Here is a 19,273-nt window from a genome sequence, read left to right as displayed (position 1 = left end):
AAGAAGGTTTCATACTTTTTATTACCTCAGGAGCTGTTAACACATACAGGCTGCTCCAAAGTAAAAAGTGGTAATTTGTTAATGTCTTCGTAACCGCGACACCGGTTGTATATCGCGATAATTAGATCCCGCGTTGCCTCGTTCTGGAGGAGACTGCGCTGTTCCGACAAAAAAATACTTGTGGCTGTTTCTGACGATATAAGGAGTCCGGTGTTTAAGCGCTGGATTTCTGTTCACATGGATCAGAACAGAAAATGACTGAACTAGATTTAGATTTATTTTTAACATGACTGGCACCTCTTTACAGTGTCAATTAGTTGTTAAGTAGTATTTAATTTTGTACGCAATATGGGTAAATGCCTGAAATAAAAGCTTTTTATTTTGTTTATTTATTATTTATTTATACTTAGTATACTGATTCTAAATACCCTAATGCATATCTACATTTCGGCTTTGTCCAATGGCTAAGGACATCCTGTAGAAGTTGAAATATATTTATCTGTTTCAGGAAAGAGTCAGGCATCATAATGTACAGAATACATTGGAAATCAGCGCTTAATTACGAGCCAAACAACGAGTTAGGCCCTAATGAACTGAAGGCTGATTTGGAAAAATATCTAGTTAGACACAATAGGATGATAAACCTTTATCATGTCGCTAAAGATGGAATAAAAGCGAGGCGAGTTCTGGATCTATGTCAAATCAATAAAAATAGTTGTGAATACGGCTGCGAGTTCGATGAAAGTACCTTAGATTTTACATGCACTTGTCCCCAAAATCAAATGCTAGATATCACAAACCCTCACAGGTGTATATCAACCGATAAAACAAATTCGGCGGATGACGCAGCTCATAAACCAAATAACGCTTTCGCAAATTCCGATTCAGACCACACCACAACTAACATCAACACCGAAAATAATATACATAACACACGTCATTCAGACGGCAATGTTTTTGACTGGAAAGAAACTCGTGCTGTGATGTTAGAAACGACCACCGCCTCAGATCCAGATCTTAAGTTTTCACACATATTTGGTCGTGAAAACAACGCTGAGGATGAACAAAACACTGAGAATATGAATTCAAGTACTGAAAGTAAAGACACAAGCAAACCTGACATCCAAGCAGAGCCCGAACCTTCATCAGTGCCAGAACCAGAACCCACATCCGAACCAGAACCTACTTCTGAACCATCGCCTGAACCATCTTCTGAACCGTCGCTTGAAGCATCTTCGGAACCATCGTCTGAACCTTATTCTGAACCGACGCCAGAACCATCGCCTGAACCATCGTCAGAGCCAGAAGCAGAACCATCTTCGGAATCGGAATCCGAATCTTCTTATGAACCAGAGGCCAAACAACATTTGGAACTGAGCCCTAAACTATTGTCAGAACCAGAACCTGAACCGACTTCGGCACCGGAACCTGAATCTTCCTCTGAACCAGCATCTGAAACAAAATCGGAAATTGAACCTGAACCTACGTTGGAACCGGAAGTTTCTTCCGACCCAAAACTTTCAAAAACAGAGGGAAGCCTCGAGCCCAAAGCAGTGGTAGAACTTGAAACTTCTCCAGTCTCAGAACATACAACATCATTACATTCCGAAAAAGAACATATCTCTGAACTAAGAACAACACCAGAACCAATTGCAGTACCTAAAACAGACCTCGAAGTAAAAATAGATACGGTTTCTGAACCAAAAAATGAACATGAAACAGTAACAGACAGTAATAATAGTATGAATGATCTCACAACAGAATCTAAGATAGTTTCAAATTCTTTAACTGAACCAAACCATATCGTAAAACAGGGACAAGGTGAAGAATCAGAAACAAAAGAAGAAAGTGTAACTAAGTCCACAATGCTCATATTAAATTATAGTCCAATAGTTGAATCTAAGTCAGCACCACAATACGAAACTACGACAAAGGAAAATACAGAAAACAATTTTGAAAAGGAATCTGAAACAGAACATACGAAAAACGGTGAAAACAACTTGTCTGATGAATCCATAGATGTCACAAGCGTGATGTTCTCCCCTATCAACGATTTAGGTGAAGTTAAAATAAATGACGATGATAAAAACGTTGTTACAACAACGGAACCACCGATGGAAGCTAATACAGAATTATCAATTTTGAAACAGAACAAACCACAAGAAAATAACTTACATTTAATAAGTTCCAACGGTGACAATGGTTGGCTTCAGTATGTTAAGAACGGAACCACAACAGAAAATGATAACTTAAAGGATAATGAGACTAAAAAGATACATTTGACTGACCTAGGTGCTACCGACCATCCTAATGCAACCGACGACGAACTGTCATTCGAATACATTGCAAAAAATAATGAAGTTCCAAGCGAAATGGGTGACGAAGAAACTAAAACTACAATAGCCCCTGCAGTGCACGCTGATAGTGAAAATACCACTGATTTTAATTCAAACCAATTGTCGACTAACCAAGTTTATGGTACCTCTGAAAGTGAAAATCGGGCTGAAATACAGGACGTTCAATTAGATCAGCCAGTAACAGAATATTTAAACAAAGACAGTGTGCCTCCAGAAAATGAGGAAATTATAAAAAATAAGCATATGACGGAATCTCTTGATAAAAAAGCTACACATGGTTCTCAGACCAATGGAGAAGAACCATCAAACGAACCTTCCGATATTTCTTTTGATTATATCATTAACCGTTCATCAAAGTCTATTGAAGAACAAAATAGTACAGCTATAGAACATGTGACCTCAAAAGCAACTGTTGAACAAAGTACTACTACAAACGATTCTGATTGGGTACGTGTATCAGTAACTGAAATCAATTATGCAAAAACGTTTAGCAAAATCCCGGAAGATGCCGAAACTACAACGGTTAACGAATTAGAAGATATAATTAATTCTAGGATGTCAAACGAAGACTTTGAACCAGATTATTTAAACAATATGGATAAAAGTACCACTAAAGCACCAGAACAGTATGTACCAATGTATATTTCTCATGATTATGACAATGAAGAATTGCGCGTGAAACGAGTTAACCTAGAAGCAAAAAATAATACACATCTTCCGGTTACCACGGAACCGACGGAAACTTCAAAAAAGAGCGACCGTAGTGAAACCACCACTGTTAGTGCCTACGTTTATAGAACAGGACAATCTTTCCTAAGTAACAGTGCCGACATAACAAGTACTCCGAAAGATATAAACCAAACTGAACCAGCTCCCGTTTGGGAGGAATCCGATAATGACATACACTTACTTAACATAGAATCTACAGAAAATAATTCGTTGCGCACCATTAATCAGACACATATGAACGCAAGTACAGAAAGTATGCCAGACAACACAACGCCCGTAAACAATTTCAATGTTACGATATATGAAATATCAGCCCTTGAGAATAACACATTCCCTACAGCAAAACACATGAACTCCCATTCTTCGGAATATGATGACCATGAAACAGAAATGAACCCATTTTTACCAGAAATAGAAAATAATAAAAGTCTCGTCAAAAAACTACAAGAAGGACACGATTTAGAGCCGACTAACCTCAACGACAAACAAAATGAGAATAATGATGATCATTCTCTACCAAATGAACGCCAAACAAGTGCAAAAAGCAATTCTAGCGAGAACTTAAATGTAATAAATAATGATTACACAACTATCGGACCTGAAGTAATGTCCGCCGATAGTAAAAATGTACATTTACATACTAGTAACACTTCAGACGTTACGAATAACACGAATCTACGTAGCCATAAAAGTGTATTTGACAAATTATGGAGCCAAAACGAGGATATTCAACCTATTTCAACATTCCTAATTGATACTGAAGACTTAGGCAAGGAACGCACTACTGTTTCTAATCCTATTATAGTAAAAAATATTTTAGAAAATGGTGCGTCTAGTCCAGCGCCTGCAGATAAAAAACGAACATTAAGCAAAAAAAATAATGCAGATGACAACAATAACATGGAATTTTTAAGTGTTCTTCCTCTTCATAACCAAGATGAAATAAAAGTGCCTGAGAAAAACTTGAAAAGTGAAAATATACTGGAACTTAATGACATAAGGACATTAGATTTAACCAAATAGAAGGACATGCTCACGTACGCAATATAATCGAAACGGTGCCCGTTGTCATACTCGTACTTAGGTACATAGATATAGTTGCTTATTGACCATAAATGACAAATGGTTCATGGATTAAACTACTCTACTCTTGCTTGTCTATAACAAAAGCTCCTGCCACGAACATATAGAACCGCGGGTCCCTTTAACAAAACTCTTTGTAGAGGGCACTACTAGCACAAACTAAAGGCCTACCGCGAAACAGACTCTCTGTAAACAAACTGCCTTGATGCAAATGATGCATCAAAGTTATAGTGAAAACTTGCTAAAAAACTGTTTTAAGGCATAGGCATAGTATGTATAATTTAATCTATGGTTTACAATATGTGCTAGTGCTGCACTCTGGTGGCAGAACATTGCAGTAATACCCCCTATTGTGCCGATTTTATATGGTATGATAACTTGATAACATTATAAACATGAACCTGATTTGTATAAAGCCCTCCAGACTATAGGTACGCGGCGCGAAGCCGCGAACGCGAGTGTGGAGTCGATTTCGCTGATTAGCGAACTAGACTCCGCACTCGCGTTCGCGGCTTCACGCCATGATTCGCGCATGAATGTGGAGGGCCCTCAAGATATCCCATGTTGTTGTTAAAAAAAAACAATTATAAAAATATTGTACCCTACAGCAGAAAACGTAAAAACTGATAAACATGTAGATGTTATAGTCACAGCAAAAATAGAAGTGGAAACAAGTAAAGTGATCTTTTTCTCCGCCTCCTTCCGCCTATTGTGCACCGAATTGCAATTGTTCACATATTTTCTATAATCATTTTTCATGATTTCTGCTGATGCGACCACATTTGAACCTAAACATTAGTCCTTCGGATTTATAGGGGATTTAGTTTTTTACGCATGTAGTGATTTATCGGGTTTTTTTTTCAGTAGTTACCACCAAGATTTTGTTAGAGTTCAATACTAAAAACAGTATAGTAGTATAGTAAGTCGATTATAGTTTCAATAAACTGCCTTAAAACTCTTAAAAGTGATAACCGTTAAAAATGCAAAAACTAAAATATGTGTTAATTTATTCCACGAGAATTCCATTAAGAATTATTTTTCCCAGTATTAGTTACCAGTGGTCTTAGGTGGGAAAAAAATCCCAGTAGTTGTTATAGATAAAATGTTCTCTACTGAGCTCGTTTACTTACCTGTAAATACTAACAATGGCATTCTGTTAAACAAAAGCCATTATTTCTTTTCACCACTGGTACCGCTTTTTATACCACTGGTAACAACTTGGTGGTAACTAGTGGGAATAACCCGATTTATCGATACAACTAACAGTCATAAACAGCTATCGTTAGCAATAAACAGAAATACTTGAAACTTGAATCTAATTCTGTCTAATGGTTCTTCCGTATTAGTCGATGGTTCGCTATCGATTTTATGCTCCGTGTTAATGAAGGAATCCGAGCCTAACGGACATTTCAACACACGAACTGTACGCGTTGTACCCGTTGTATATGTTAAGAAAGAAATGAACTATTTGTACATTAGACTAGTCACATTTGAAGTCAATCTCTAGCTAAGTAGCGTTTATCGCCGACATGGGATTAAATGCCAGATAGGAAGGACGTTACGCTTTAATATTACCGATAAATGCTACCTTGCTACTCTTGCTAGCCCTGTTACGTATGCACGCTGTAACATAGTGATGGTCCCTAATATGAACGCGTTTGTGTCTTATCGCAGCGCTGTAAATAAGTCTTGTACCTAGCTTCTCTCACCTCACCCTATAGGTACTTGGTAAGTAGATGGGCATTTTCAGCAAAAAGTGTACCATGTGAGTCGAAACAACGCAATAGTAATTAGTTTTTCGAAAGACAGTGAATGAAAAACTAAAAATGAAGATTTATAAAAAAGTACGTAAAAATTTATTTTAATATGGATAAATGATTATTTTATTTGCATTAATTATTTTTATATGATTTGGACCCATGTTTCTTTCACTGATATGCGTTAAAATTATAAATAACAAACGAAACCGTCAACGCCCTCTATACGAGAGTAGGCCATAGGTAGTGGCGCCATCTGATCGAGAATCAAATTTTCGTGATTTTCGAGGCACGGTTTTTCCTTAGACTGTATCCATCTATTACGGAGTTACCTATATATCTATCTTTGGTAGTACGCTGCGTAACAGATTATACACGTAAACCTTCCTCAAGAATCACTCTATTGATAGGTTAAAACCGCATGAAAATCCATTTAGTAGTTTTAGAGTTTATCGCAAACATACACACACAGACAGACGCGGCGGGGGACTGTTTTATAAGGTGTAGTGATGACATGAAGTAAGTAAGTGGTTAAAAGCCCATCAACGTGCTCACTAGCCGCCACTGCTAAATAATTGTGATTATTTACATTTTACGACAGATGTTTTAAAAAGGGGGCCGCTACGTACTGTATTTTGTATTTAAGTTCCTTTTAAATACATCAAACTAGTTTTTAGGGTTCTGTAGCCAAATGGCAAAAAACGGAACCCTTATAGATTCGTCATGTCTGTCTGTCTGTCCGCCCGTATGTCACAGCCACTTTTCTCTGAAACTATAAGAACTCTCTGAAACTTGGTATAACTGTCATGAATCCATCAAAATGTTTTAATCGCAATCCGTCCCTGTCCCTTACCTGGTTCGTGCATCGTGGCGAGCGCGGGCTAGTCCAACGCTAAAAAAACCAGTGTAAGTGCGCTCTCCGATAACGCGCCTTTGTAACGCATATCGATGACACATTTTAGACTGGTTCTGTAGCGTTCGACTTGCCGGCACTCATTAAAAGCAAAGACCACACAGCTAAGGAATATGTTTTCCCATTAGTTCATTTTAAACCTTATTGCAATCTCCATAGAGTGGTAATTGAATAACCGGTTAAAACGGCCATACCATTTTTTTATGCTAGTAAGTAGCACGTGCGGTTTCATTTAACAATAGACAAATGATAAGCCGAAAGGGGACTGTTTGAAATCTACGAACCATAAGTAGATGTATTCTGTGAACCGCATTAAGATTTTCACACAAAAATAGAAAAAAAACAATAAATTTTGGGGGTTCCCCATACTTGGAACTGACTCAAAAAAATTTTTTTCATCAAACCCATACCATGTTACTCCATAACTCCGTCATTTCTGGACCGATTTTGAAAATTCTTTTTTTGATTGTAAGTATATACATACCGATTGGTCCCGTTTTTGTCAAAAAGCAGTTCTGATGAAGGGATCCATGAGGAATCGAGGAACTCATTTGAGGAACTCCTCAAATGTTAAAGGCATTTATATAGTGATTTTTGTATTTTTATCAACAAATCCAGCATTTCCATTTAAAAAAGTGACATTTGATGAAGTGGAACTGCTGATGTTGATCAGAATGGAACTTTTTAATAACGCATAGTTCACGTTTGGCGATTTGTCCTCTTCGTTATGTTTGTTAAGCAAGTTAGGTTTTCAAGACACATTTTTGTTAAGCTCGAGTTCTGATGATGGGACCCACGAGGAACCGAGGGAACTACTCAAATGTGAAAGGCATACATATAATGATTTTTGTATTTTCATCAAAAAATCCAGCATTTACATTAAAAAAAGTGACGTTTCACGAAGTGGATCTGCTGATGATGATCAGAATGGAACTCTTCAATGACACATAGTTCACGTTTGGCGATTTGTTTTCTTCGTTATGGACCCAGACCCAAACTTGGACCCGGACTCGGAGCCGAACCCGGGTCTGGACATGGACCCCAACTCGGACCCGGAGCCGGACCGAACTCGGACCAGGACTTGAACCTGGACCCCGACTCGGAGCCGGACCCAGACCGAACTCTGACCCAAACTTGGTCCCGGACAGCCGGACACGGACCTGGACTCGGATCCGGAACCTGACCCGGACCCGGAAATTCTACTAGAAAAGTGGGTTAGGTGGGTAGGTGGGTTTTAACTGCGATTCTCACAGAATCAGAAAAGTAGGTTAGGTTAGGTTAGAACTGTGACCCTTACAGAAACTAAATGCTATCAGAAAAGTGGGTTAGGTTAGCTTAGAACTGCGAGCCTTACAGAAACGTAATGCTACTAGAAAAGTGGGTGGTTTTACCTCCTTTTCTACATAACTGGGCAAAAGATGCTGTCTTTTTCATTTCATTGTCTGGAATCTAAGAGTGCACCACCAACAATAAGTAAACTTTCAGCGGCATCCCCCATTGAAGTTGGTTTTTTTTTCTTAAAAATTATTTAAATATCTATCGTTAAAATTAAATAATCCCAATTATTTAGCAGTGGCCCCGCCCCAGTGAGCACGTTGATGGGCTCTTAATTCGGTATACTTACCTATATTATATGTTACCATACGCCTACATCACACTTCCCTAACTTGTTTCAGCTGTGCCTACGTAATAAAAGGTAAGCTAATTAAAATTAAACTTTATGATATCTGATCAAGCATGTATTATGTATGTACACGTTATACGTTTTTGAATATATTTAATCTCGTGATAGTATGTAGATGCTGCAATAGGCGTCTCGTAAAGTAAAAGTGCATTAAAACCGTGGGTTATTCATCAAGAAAATCATCTCGTCTTTTGTCTAGCGCTTATATAATAATTGTATCAAATAAGTATGAATGAATACACAAACGAAGCGAAAGCTCACGAATGTGAGCTACATTCATTCCTACTACGCCGTCAATGTAAACGACCATTAGAGCAACAATACCCCAAACAACTTGGTACTTCCAATTTCTTGGATTGTAATAATATTACCTCAACTTTATCATTATCACCTACGTGTTAAAAGAAGTGTAGTATTGTAATCAAATTGTAATGTACAGGATCTATAAAAATAGTTTCAAATGCAGCCAAATGGTTGTACCCTTCCTGGGGTATGATTTCCTTGTTACGGTCAGTCAATGACCTAGTCAATTAACATAATTAAGGTCTTTACTTAAGGTGAGGTGGAATATTTAATTTGATTTTCATAGAGCAAGGTTTACGTAGGTAGTCGTAGTCTCTTTAGGCGTTTATATCTCGTAGCACCTGGAAAATTGCTAGTGCTGGCTGGCACTGACCCATACGAGTATATTAATGCAATTTCACCGGTTTAAATGTGAGCTAATGACATTGCTACGTGTATATGTTTACACGAATATATGTATAATAAAGTTCTCTCCATGGAACATTGAATCGAAATCGACCTCTGCCTGCCTACAAATTTATATTTTTTCTGGAATAGTATTCATTTGTTTAAACATGCTGTTAAGATTGCTGTGAGTATTATCTCTGCCATTTCGTGATGTGATAACTTGCGCAGTAAATTAATATAATTATTATAGCGGCGAGAGATGCCGCCACATGGACGTAGATAGGTACTTACTTACTACTTTTATTATATTACTAAGTGATATTGTGAGAAAGCGAGGTCAGACTGTAATTATTATGGTAGTATTTGTTAACGTAGATATATTTTGTATAATATGGTTGAAATTGTAAAGAATTATGTTGTAAATAAAACTAAAGTTATTCAAAATGCTGTTTTACTTTCCATTGTTTCTTCTTTCTATATGGCCACCAAACGAAGGAAATATAGGGGAAATAATTCGTGTATAAGCAAATTTTGGCATAGTTGTAGGGAATGGTGTATTAAACAACATACTAAAAGTAAATAACTTAAACGGTGGCAAAAAATATTCTATTACATAATAAATAAGTAATACACATAAAATTTTCTACAAAATAGATTCAGTACACTTTTTCGCTAGGATCAATATACCAATAGTAGATTGTTAACCAAGGGTGGAAAGTGAATCATTTGACCCGAGATATTTTGGCGCTCGAACGAAATGAGAGCGAGAGCGCCAATAGTTCGAGGGTAAGATGGTTACTTTTACCCGAGTTAAACACTACTTTTCATTTCGACTATGAGGAAAGTCAAACACAAATGTAGGTTTATTATTGGTAAGTACATATATTTCTTTAGAATAAATTATTTAAAAATTTGTTTATTACTGGTAAGTATATTTCTTTAGAACAAATTATAGGTAAACCACATAACAACAATGACATTAAATTAGTTGAAGATCACGGTAAAATTTTAACAATTCGAGAAATTAAGTTTTGCCAGGCATATTTATATTAGAATTACTTTCCACCCTACGGTGGGAAATAGTTATTTGTTATACAAGGGTGCAAAGTTGTATTTTACCCGCGAGTGTGGAATTGAAACACGAGTAAGCGAAAGGATTCTATAGTTGAACCACGAGCGAAGCGAGTGGTTCAACTATAGAATCCTGAGCGTAGCGAGTGTTTCAACACACGAGAAGTAAAATACATTTGCACCCGTGTGTAACACAAAACTTTTCCCCTCACTATAGCGAGGAAAGTGCAACATCCACAGGCGTTCGATAATCTTCATCACTGGAATCACTCATTTTTTTACGATAATACGATATTATAACAGAAAACCCTGGAAGTTGTGTATTTTTACGTGTCGGAGTCGGTGAGTTTTTTTTTAACAATGTTGACATTTCTGACGAAGCGTTTTGAAATTGCATCGATTTAACTTGTGCGTTCAGAATTACATTCAACATCATTTAAAAAAACAAATATTTCTTATGGAATTTAAGGTTTATGCCTTAAAATCATTAAATAAAGCTAAATTTATTTATGATAATTAATATCGAACGAACCATTATCATGAGCGTTTTACGTTTTGTTATCTGTCAAAAGCTACTTAAACACGCTCCATCCAAGGTCAAATTACTTTCCCCACTAGTGGATAAAATGCGTTTTTCCCCGCTTGGTTTAAAGGATAAAAGACGGCTTTCCGAGCTAGTGAGGGGAAAAGCAATTTTCCGCCCGGCTATCAGCCTATGAAAGGTGAACTTTCCGAACAGAAGAGATGAAAAATATATTAAAGTGGGAAAGTTACTTATAATTTGTTCAAAGGTCGTTTTTTTAGTTTTTCGTAAATAACTCGTAAACCGCTACCGCCCACAGCAAAAAATAATCTCGTGCGTAAATAATCTGTATAAAATTTCCTACAAAATAGATATAGGGCTTGTCCCAAAAATACCATGTCAAACTGACACACGAGGTAGGACACCCTAAGAGGATTTTGCTCTTTTTTATCACTGACGGTGCCAGTTTGGATTCTCTTAGGTTGTCCTATACATCCAGTGTAGTTTGATGTGTGTATATCTATTTTGTAGGAAATTTTATATAGATTATTTACGTACCAGAATATTGGATACCGTTTACGAGTTATTTACGAAAAAATAAAAAAACGACCGTAGAACAAATTATAAAGTAACTCCCACTAATATATTAGTACAACAACTTTAATAGATTAGGTCTTACCTCGAAATCCTTCCAAAGTTATGAAATTTGGTATGTATGTTAATTAAAGGTCTCTTTTTCATGTCCACACTATTTCACATTTGGGGACCTCGAGGAATCGCAGCCATCTTGGAAAATGTGAATCATCCTGTTCCTGGAGAAATTTGCGTCTTACTCTCTATGAAAATATGGTGTAAGGCAACATTAAAGCTTATTAAATTCTACACAAAAAAGTCCTAGATATCTTTGCGGAAAAAATACATTTTGTTATAGAAAATAATAGCTGAATCCAGATTTAGCGCTTATACCCTTTAAGGGAATATCCTCTTAATAGGAAACTTGTAGGAATATGAATTCCTCTTTTGTATATACATTTGTACACGTTATACCCCAATATCAACATTTTACTCGACTGCGACTTAAACAGAAAGTAGGGTTATGGGTTTAAATACTGATAATCACTACACCCTGTAGCTCAGGATACTGGACGGATATTTTAAAATGACCTATCGGTAGATTCCTCTTGCCCTTCACAGCCTGTTTACACTAGTTTTATTAAAGAAAAATCAATACAGCCACCTTGAGAGGATGCCGAATATTAAATCATTGTTAGGATTAATATTTGTATCTAGCTATAGTTGTAGCGTATAGCCTGTTACGCAGTGTCCATTATGATTCTATATCTATATGTACCTACCATCACACGTATGCATGTATAGCGCATCGCGCGGACCAATAAACGTTAGTTAGCAACCGACCGTGTGCGTGAATCATTAAAGGTTGACAATATTACAATATTGAGAAATAAAAAAAAAATCTAAATGACATTATTTTCATAATTGCTTTCTTGGGGTTAGATAATAAGATATTACGTATCATTTGTGGTATATTGTACAAAGAAAAATCGATAGGGTATATCGTATCTGAAGGATACAATCTTGATATTTTGTGTCAAAAACTAAACAAACTATACCAACTGATGAAAGGCGCAGTTAAAGGGTTAAAGAGGTATTTCCCGTTCGATATATGGATATTACGTATCATTTTATGATTAATATGTACCGTATCTGCAGTATAGTTCCATAAGTCTCGTGAAATAGGTATTGAAGTAGAACTGTGTCACTTTGTAAAATTGAAAAAAAAAAAAAAAACTGTTAATGATATTATTTTCAAAATTGCTTTCTTGGAGTTAGACATGAGGATATCACGTATCATTTGTGGTATATTGTACAAAAAAAATTTTTTTAGGAACTGCGGGTCAAAAATTTTGTTTTGGCCTCTAGTATGTGTGTGCCAAACGGCTAACCTGTACATCGATTTGCGGTATTTTTATACGAACGGGTTAGACTATTCCCCTTTTGCAAGTTTTTGAAGAAAATTGTTTCTGATTATTGTTGATAATATAAACACTTTTAAATCCGTTATTGTTAATTTGAAACCCGCCTCGCAGGGTTAACATTAATAATTAACTTGAATGTACTCACAGTATATCTTCTTAGATTATGAAACTTAAAAAACACTGCACTTCCCTTTACGAGTATATCTATCTGGTTACGATAAGGACCATGAATAAATTGTGGGGTTTTCTTTTTTTTTTAATCTTTATTTATTTATAGAGGGTTTTAAGTTTTAAACAAATGCCACCCTCATAGTGGCTCTCTAAAAAAACTACAACAGACTAACTTTCACTATTTCTAAGTTGAATGATGTCTTTGGCCATATTATAAAGAAGCCCAGCCTCTTCTGAGGCTGGACAAGCCAGGATACTATTGACCCTGCCGAGGTCATAGCACCTGACATTAAGCAGTCGACGCTGCGCAGCACCTCGGCGACATTCCATTGTAACATGAAACACGTCTTCAACTACTCCGCATAAATTACATTTGGGCGAGTCAACTTTACGCATCATAAACGCATAGCTATTTAAAGGAATGTGGCCAGATCGCAATCTAAGAGCAACAATTAAATTCTGCCTGTTCATCCTACAGAAAGAGAACCATGGAGCACGAGTGAGTGTGGGTTGGATCGTTTTATACCATATGCCCTTTGTGCGAGATCTTTCGTGAAAATATTCGGACCACATGTCAAAGCACATATTTTTGACCTTAAACAGAACATCAGAAAACCAAGGAACATTATGGCAATTGTCACCCATTTCGGTTGCTTCCCTAGCCAACCGATCCACCACCTCGTTCCCCACAACATCGCAGTGAGAGGGAATCCACTGTAAAATAACTTTATTTTTGGCAGCGCAGAGTTTAAGTATTAGACGAATTATTGTGTAAGCTACTGGAATGCCCCTAAAGACGTAAGTACAGCGGTTCAAATGTTGAAGAGTGCATTTTGAATCCGTTAAAATTACAAATTTATTATGACTATTGATGCTGTCAAGATAGTGACTCTGCAATTGCGATCATTTCAATAGCCATTATCGAAATATTGTTCTTAATGTGTAGTTTAATTACTTCTGCGGTTTGCCAATCTAAGAACGCTGCTCCACTACCAATATCGGTTTTAGATCCGTCTGTAAATATCTTATAATACTCATGATAAGTGTCTGTAAGCATTGAATTGCATATACTTCGTAACTGAGAACCGTTGTATTTACGATTAGCTTTATCGATTTTATCAACATTTGATATTAGACAGTTACTTAAATCTATATTAGTAACCCAGGTATCGAGTGAAAACATTTCTAACTGGTTACTACAGTATACCGGGGTGTCCTTAAACTCGTTAAATACAAGTCCAAGTAACGGTTTGATTTTGTTACGCCAGTAAAGGTAATCAAAAGAGTTTTTCAAATCCGTCAGAAGTCCTGGTAGGGAATTTGTACATAGAGATTTAGATTTTAACAACATTTTACCTGCAAGATACCGTCTCAGAATTGCTAGCGGAGGTAAACTTAGTTCTGATTCCATCACATGGATAGGCGTACTTTTTATAAACCCTCCTATTATTCGTAAGCAAGTGTTTTGTAGTGTGTCTAACCTAGCTAAATTAGTTGCAGCGCTGTTTCCATATAAAAAAACTTGCATAATCAAGCCTACTTCTTATCATTGCAATGTACAGACGCCTTAAATGAACTTGGTGCACTCCCCATCCCGCTCCCGCTAACACTTTAAATGTATTTATAAATTTAATAACTTTAACTTTAATTTCATTTATGTGTTTCCCCCATCGCAAGCCTCGGTCAAGCCAAAGGCCCAAGTATTTAACGGTATCCACAACTTCTAGTACTTGGTTGTTAATATTAATAGAAATATTATCTTTTTTAAACCCCCTTTTAAACAAACAAACTTTACTTTTACTCTGAGAAATCTCTAGACCTATGTCTAAAAATAAAGTCTGTATCTTATCTAAAGCCTGCTGGATTCTAACTTCTCCCTCAGCAGGGTTTTTACAATGGCAATAAAGAACGTAATCATCAGCATATTGTGAAATGAATATCTCCTTCTCAAGGATTTTACAGATCTTCATAGTGGCTATGTTAAATAGTAATGGCGATAGCGGGTCCCCTTGGGCTAAACCGCGACCTGTCGATCTTTCTATAACTAAATCATCTAATTGTATTTTGAGGTATCTATGCTTCAAAAAATTCCAAAGGTAGTTGCATACTCTACGTCCTACTTTAAGTGAGTCCAGAGTAGAAATTAGCACTGTATTATCAATATTATTGTAGGCACTGTCAATATCTAAAAAGCAGCCCAAAGTTGATGATCCTTTTGCGAAGCCAATTTGAATCCTAGTAACTAGGACGCTTAAATTATCTAAGCATGATTTACATTTCCTAAACCCCATAGTATTTTCAGAGAACTCCTTATTACGCTCTAGAAGCCACTCGATTCTATGGTTGATAATTGCGTGAAAGATTTTGCATACAGACGACATTAATGAAATAGGTCGTAATGATGATATTTGGCTCGGATCTCTGCCCGGTTTTGGAATAGGAATAATACCAATATCTTTCCATTGATTAGGGACAAATCCGTTAACGAAAAAGTTATTATATAGACACAACAATATCTTTTTGCCATTTTCTGGAAGATGTCTAATCATAGAGTATGAAATGTCATCACACCCAGGGGAGGTATCCTTGAGTTTAATGCACTTATTTAACTCCTGCATAGAGATATCAATATCAATGGGAGACTCATAATCCAAAAGCAACGGTGAAGGTGGGACGGCGTAATCTGGAGACAGTGAACATAGTAGTTCCTCAGCTAGTACTGGGTCAATGTACTGTCTAGGAGCTCTGTAGCCCTTCATCCAGGCCATTTTCCTCCACATCTCACTGGAAGTAGTACTTGCATCGACTGAAGAGCATAGATCTTGCCAACCCTTTCGAATAGCTCCACACAGATTATTATGGGCCTTAGAAGTCTTGTCCCGTAAAATATCTAGATTACCTGGAGTAGGATTCCTACGAAACCTGGTTAACGCCAGCCTGCGTTTGGCTATAGCTTCCGATAGCTTTTGGTTCCAATAGGGTTTTGGCTTAAATGCTGACTTTACGTTATTATTAAATGTATGATATGGGATATGTATATCTGCTACTTGATTAATGAGATGAATAAATTGATTATAATTTTCTTGATGGTCACTACAAATCGTAAATTTTTTAAAGTGTTCTTGTAAACCTTCTTTATATTTTTGCCAATTAGCCTTTTTGAAATTTCTTTTCTTAACAGGGATGCTGAAATTGCATTGTTGTTTAGTTGAAAGTTTAATAAAAAAGTGATCACTACCTAATGTTTCATTAACTATTGACCAATTAAGGTCTAGAGCTATATCTGTGCTGGCCAAACTAATATCGGGAGAGGACTTTTGCAACACGCCGTCGGATAACCTCATCCAAGTCGTTTCTCCGCTGTTAAGTGTTAACAAGTCACTGTCCAAAATAGAATTATAAATTTGATTACCTCTTGGATCCGTCTTACACGACCAACTAGAGTGATGCCCGTTAAAGTCGCCAAGGACTAAGGTTTTCGGCTCACAATGACTAAAGACTTCATCCCAATCCGTTTGACTTGTATTTATTTTGCTTGGACAATAAATTGCAACAATGTTTTCAATTACTCGGCATTTTAAAAGCTTAACCTTCAGGAACTCGATACCTGCATTACCAATGAAAACATTTGAAATTAGACATTGAATCGAGTTGTGTACGAGAATCATTACACCCCCGTAACCATCATGTCTATCCTTCCTGTAAACCTGATAACCATGAATTCTAACGCTATAATCTTTAGATAACCATGTTTCACTTACCACAGCAATATGAACTTTTTGTAATCTTAACAATTCTTGAAACGATTTAAGCTTGCCTAACAGACTCTGGGCATTCCATTGGATAATATTTAAACTAATGGAATTACTAGAACTAGCCATAATTAACAAACTGTAAAAAACCTTTAACTATACTTGAGTCTGAAAAGAATCCTGCCGCCAGAATCACCAGCCATTCCACACATAATTTAATAACGCCTTGAATTTTATCTTGGATACTTATACTATTTAGGAAAATCACCTCCTTTACCCGTCTTAACAGCTCGTTAAATGTCGTTTTCCGATCGTTCTCGTTCTCGTGAGGTCCATTGACATTGTCACTTTGAGCGTTAATTAGAGGGTCAACAGCGGTTTTCTTCCTTTTCTCGTTTTTAGTTTTAATTTTAATTTTTTGTTCTGACGATCCAGGCTTGGAAGTACCAGGTACTGGATCCTGAACTTGATGATTCTGAATAGGATTGACTCTTCCTTCTGAAAGAACATTACTGTACGATAAAACACATGGCGATTTATCAGAGCCTGGTGGAGGACTATGCTTGACTGGAGGGAATGAGTGACTATTCATGTACGGATTTTCTTCCTCCAGTGGTCTTGGTATAGGGGCTGCGTAAAGGCTCAATGCCTTTCTGTATGTACAGTTGAATTCGGACATCAACTCCCGTAGCTTCCTCTCTTTCTGGTATACTGGGCAGATCTTCGCCATCGATATGTGGTTACCACGGCAGTTGACGCACACGAAAGTTGCAGTTACGCAGTTGGGATGATCGCCTCCGCATTTAGGACACATAAATAATTTTGATGTACAATTTCTAACGCTATGACCAATTTTCCAGCATTTGAAACATTGGGTCACAGGGTGAACATAGGGCTCTACTTTAATTCGTAAGCCATCTACGTAAACAAAAGGTGGCAGCTTCGAGCACTTGAAGGATAGCCGTGCCACCTCACTCGGGCACCAATGGCCATCGCCTTTATCTCGACGGTTTAATCTTTTGACTGAAATGACTGTCTCAGTGCAAGACACTAACTTTAGTATATCTTCCTCGCAAAGATCAAGGTCTACGTTTCTGATGATGCCATAGCTCAGTCCAATCTCCATTGGTCTGTGTAAAACCCAACCTTGTTTATTAATGTTTTCACATTGAAATATTTGGTCCATATTTTCCTTGTTAATAAACTCCAGCCGAATTTTATATGGGTTTAAATATTTTATTGAACAAATACCTTTAATGTTATTTTCTTTTAAAAAACGAGCCATGGCAAATTGTTTGGGTAGTTTTTCTTTATTCGAGATATACACCTGAAGGTTAGCTTTGTCGCTGTCATATTGAGCCATTGTGATGTTTCTCTCCTTTTTCTTTTCCTTTCCACTGTATTCCACTCTGGCTCTCCATCTTCACTCCCATTTTCCTTTTCTCTATGTCTTTTAATAGTTTGCCTGCTCATCTCCATCTCCATCAAATGTTCTTCATCATCACTTTTGTAATACTCGGAATCATCATGGGAATCAGTCGGCAGTCTTACCTCATGTCCCTGTGCCATATTTTTAATTTTGAGGCTATACGACGAATTAGACTTTGTCTTTGGGAATTTATCTGGCAAAATATTACTAGACGTAGCGTCTTGCCATTTCAGTGTTTGGCCGAGGGCCAACTCAGAGTCCTGAGAATCAGTATCAGTATGTGGTAAACTAGAAAATGAGTTGCTAAGGGCAATACCCGCTTCCTTGTTATTTCCAGCAATCTTGCCATCTGTTTTAGACTTATATTCGCTAATGGGGATGCGGGATCTGGTCTTAAGGTCGATATCCGGCCTACATCTGCGGGCTGAAATATCGCGGCAGATATCGTTCCTGACAGTTACAAACGCAGCGGGAGACGGCGGGGTCAGAACTGGAGGGTCTGTTGACCCTCCAGGATCGCCGAGGGAATCATTCTCCATTTATAAAATTTTAGGTTCAGTAAGAATACCTACACAAATGGGAGAATAGATCTAGCTACACCAGGTGCTAATCTGATAAATTTAATAATTATATTTAAAAAAATTAAATATTCGCGTTTGACGTTGTCAATCGAATCTCGAATTGATAAAATTGATATCCCGTTAAGCCTAAACCAAATACGACTTAAGCACTTAACTGCCGTGCCTCCGCGGAATATCTTTTAGGACAATTTCCTCGACAAATAATGGAATTTGTATGCAACATTGTAGTCCCGAAATCGAGACTGGGGGTTTTCTTGGTGTAATTTCTAAAAATTTAAATTTAAATCCGAAATTATGAAAAAAGCTACTGTTTTAATTCCCTTGACAGATGTGAGTGACGGTTGACTCAATTCCTTTTTCTTTTTAATCTGAACAAAGTTTCAAGTAACGCACTCGAAAAAAAATTTGATCTCCATGCAAGCTTTCAACCTCTTTTTCACCTCCTTAAGGGATGAATTTTCAAAAACGCTGAAATCAGTTTTCTTGCATTTCAATAATATATCTGTTTACGAAGTTTCAAATTGCTAGCTTAAAAT

The 19,273-nt window shown here is 37.0% G+C and overlaps 2 protein-coding genes across 2 annotated transcripts in view; both read left to right on the top strand.

Annotated features, from left to right (window-relative positions):
• LOC134754808 (uncharacterized) overlaps positions 1–4,180 on the top strand; it is a 103,567-nt gene extending 99,387 nt beyond the window's left edge. Inside the window, exon 6 of the mRNA XM_063691185.1 lies at positions 509–4,180. Within this exon, the coding sequence (XP_063547255.1) occupies positions 509–4,109 (3,601 nt within the window). The 3' untranslated portion in view covers positions 4,110–4,180. The remainder of the gene's footprint in view (positions 1–508) is intronic.
• LOC134754957 (small ribosomal subunit protein uS14m) overlaps positions 1–19,273 on the top strand; it is a 306,550-nt gene that overhangs the window by 102,116 nt on the left and 185,161 nt on the right. The window lies entirely within an intron of this gene.

Source organism: Cydia strobilella, chromosome Z, assembly GCF_947568885.1.
Source record: "Cydia strobilella chromosome Z, ilCydStro3.1, whole genome shotgun sequence".
Lineage (NCBI taxonomy): Eukaryota > Metazoa > Arthropoda > Insecta > Lepidoptera > Tortricidae > Cydia > Cydia strobilella.
Note: the sequence above shows the minus strand (reverse complement) of the source record. Positions and strands in the feature narration are given on the sequence as shown.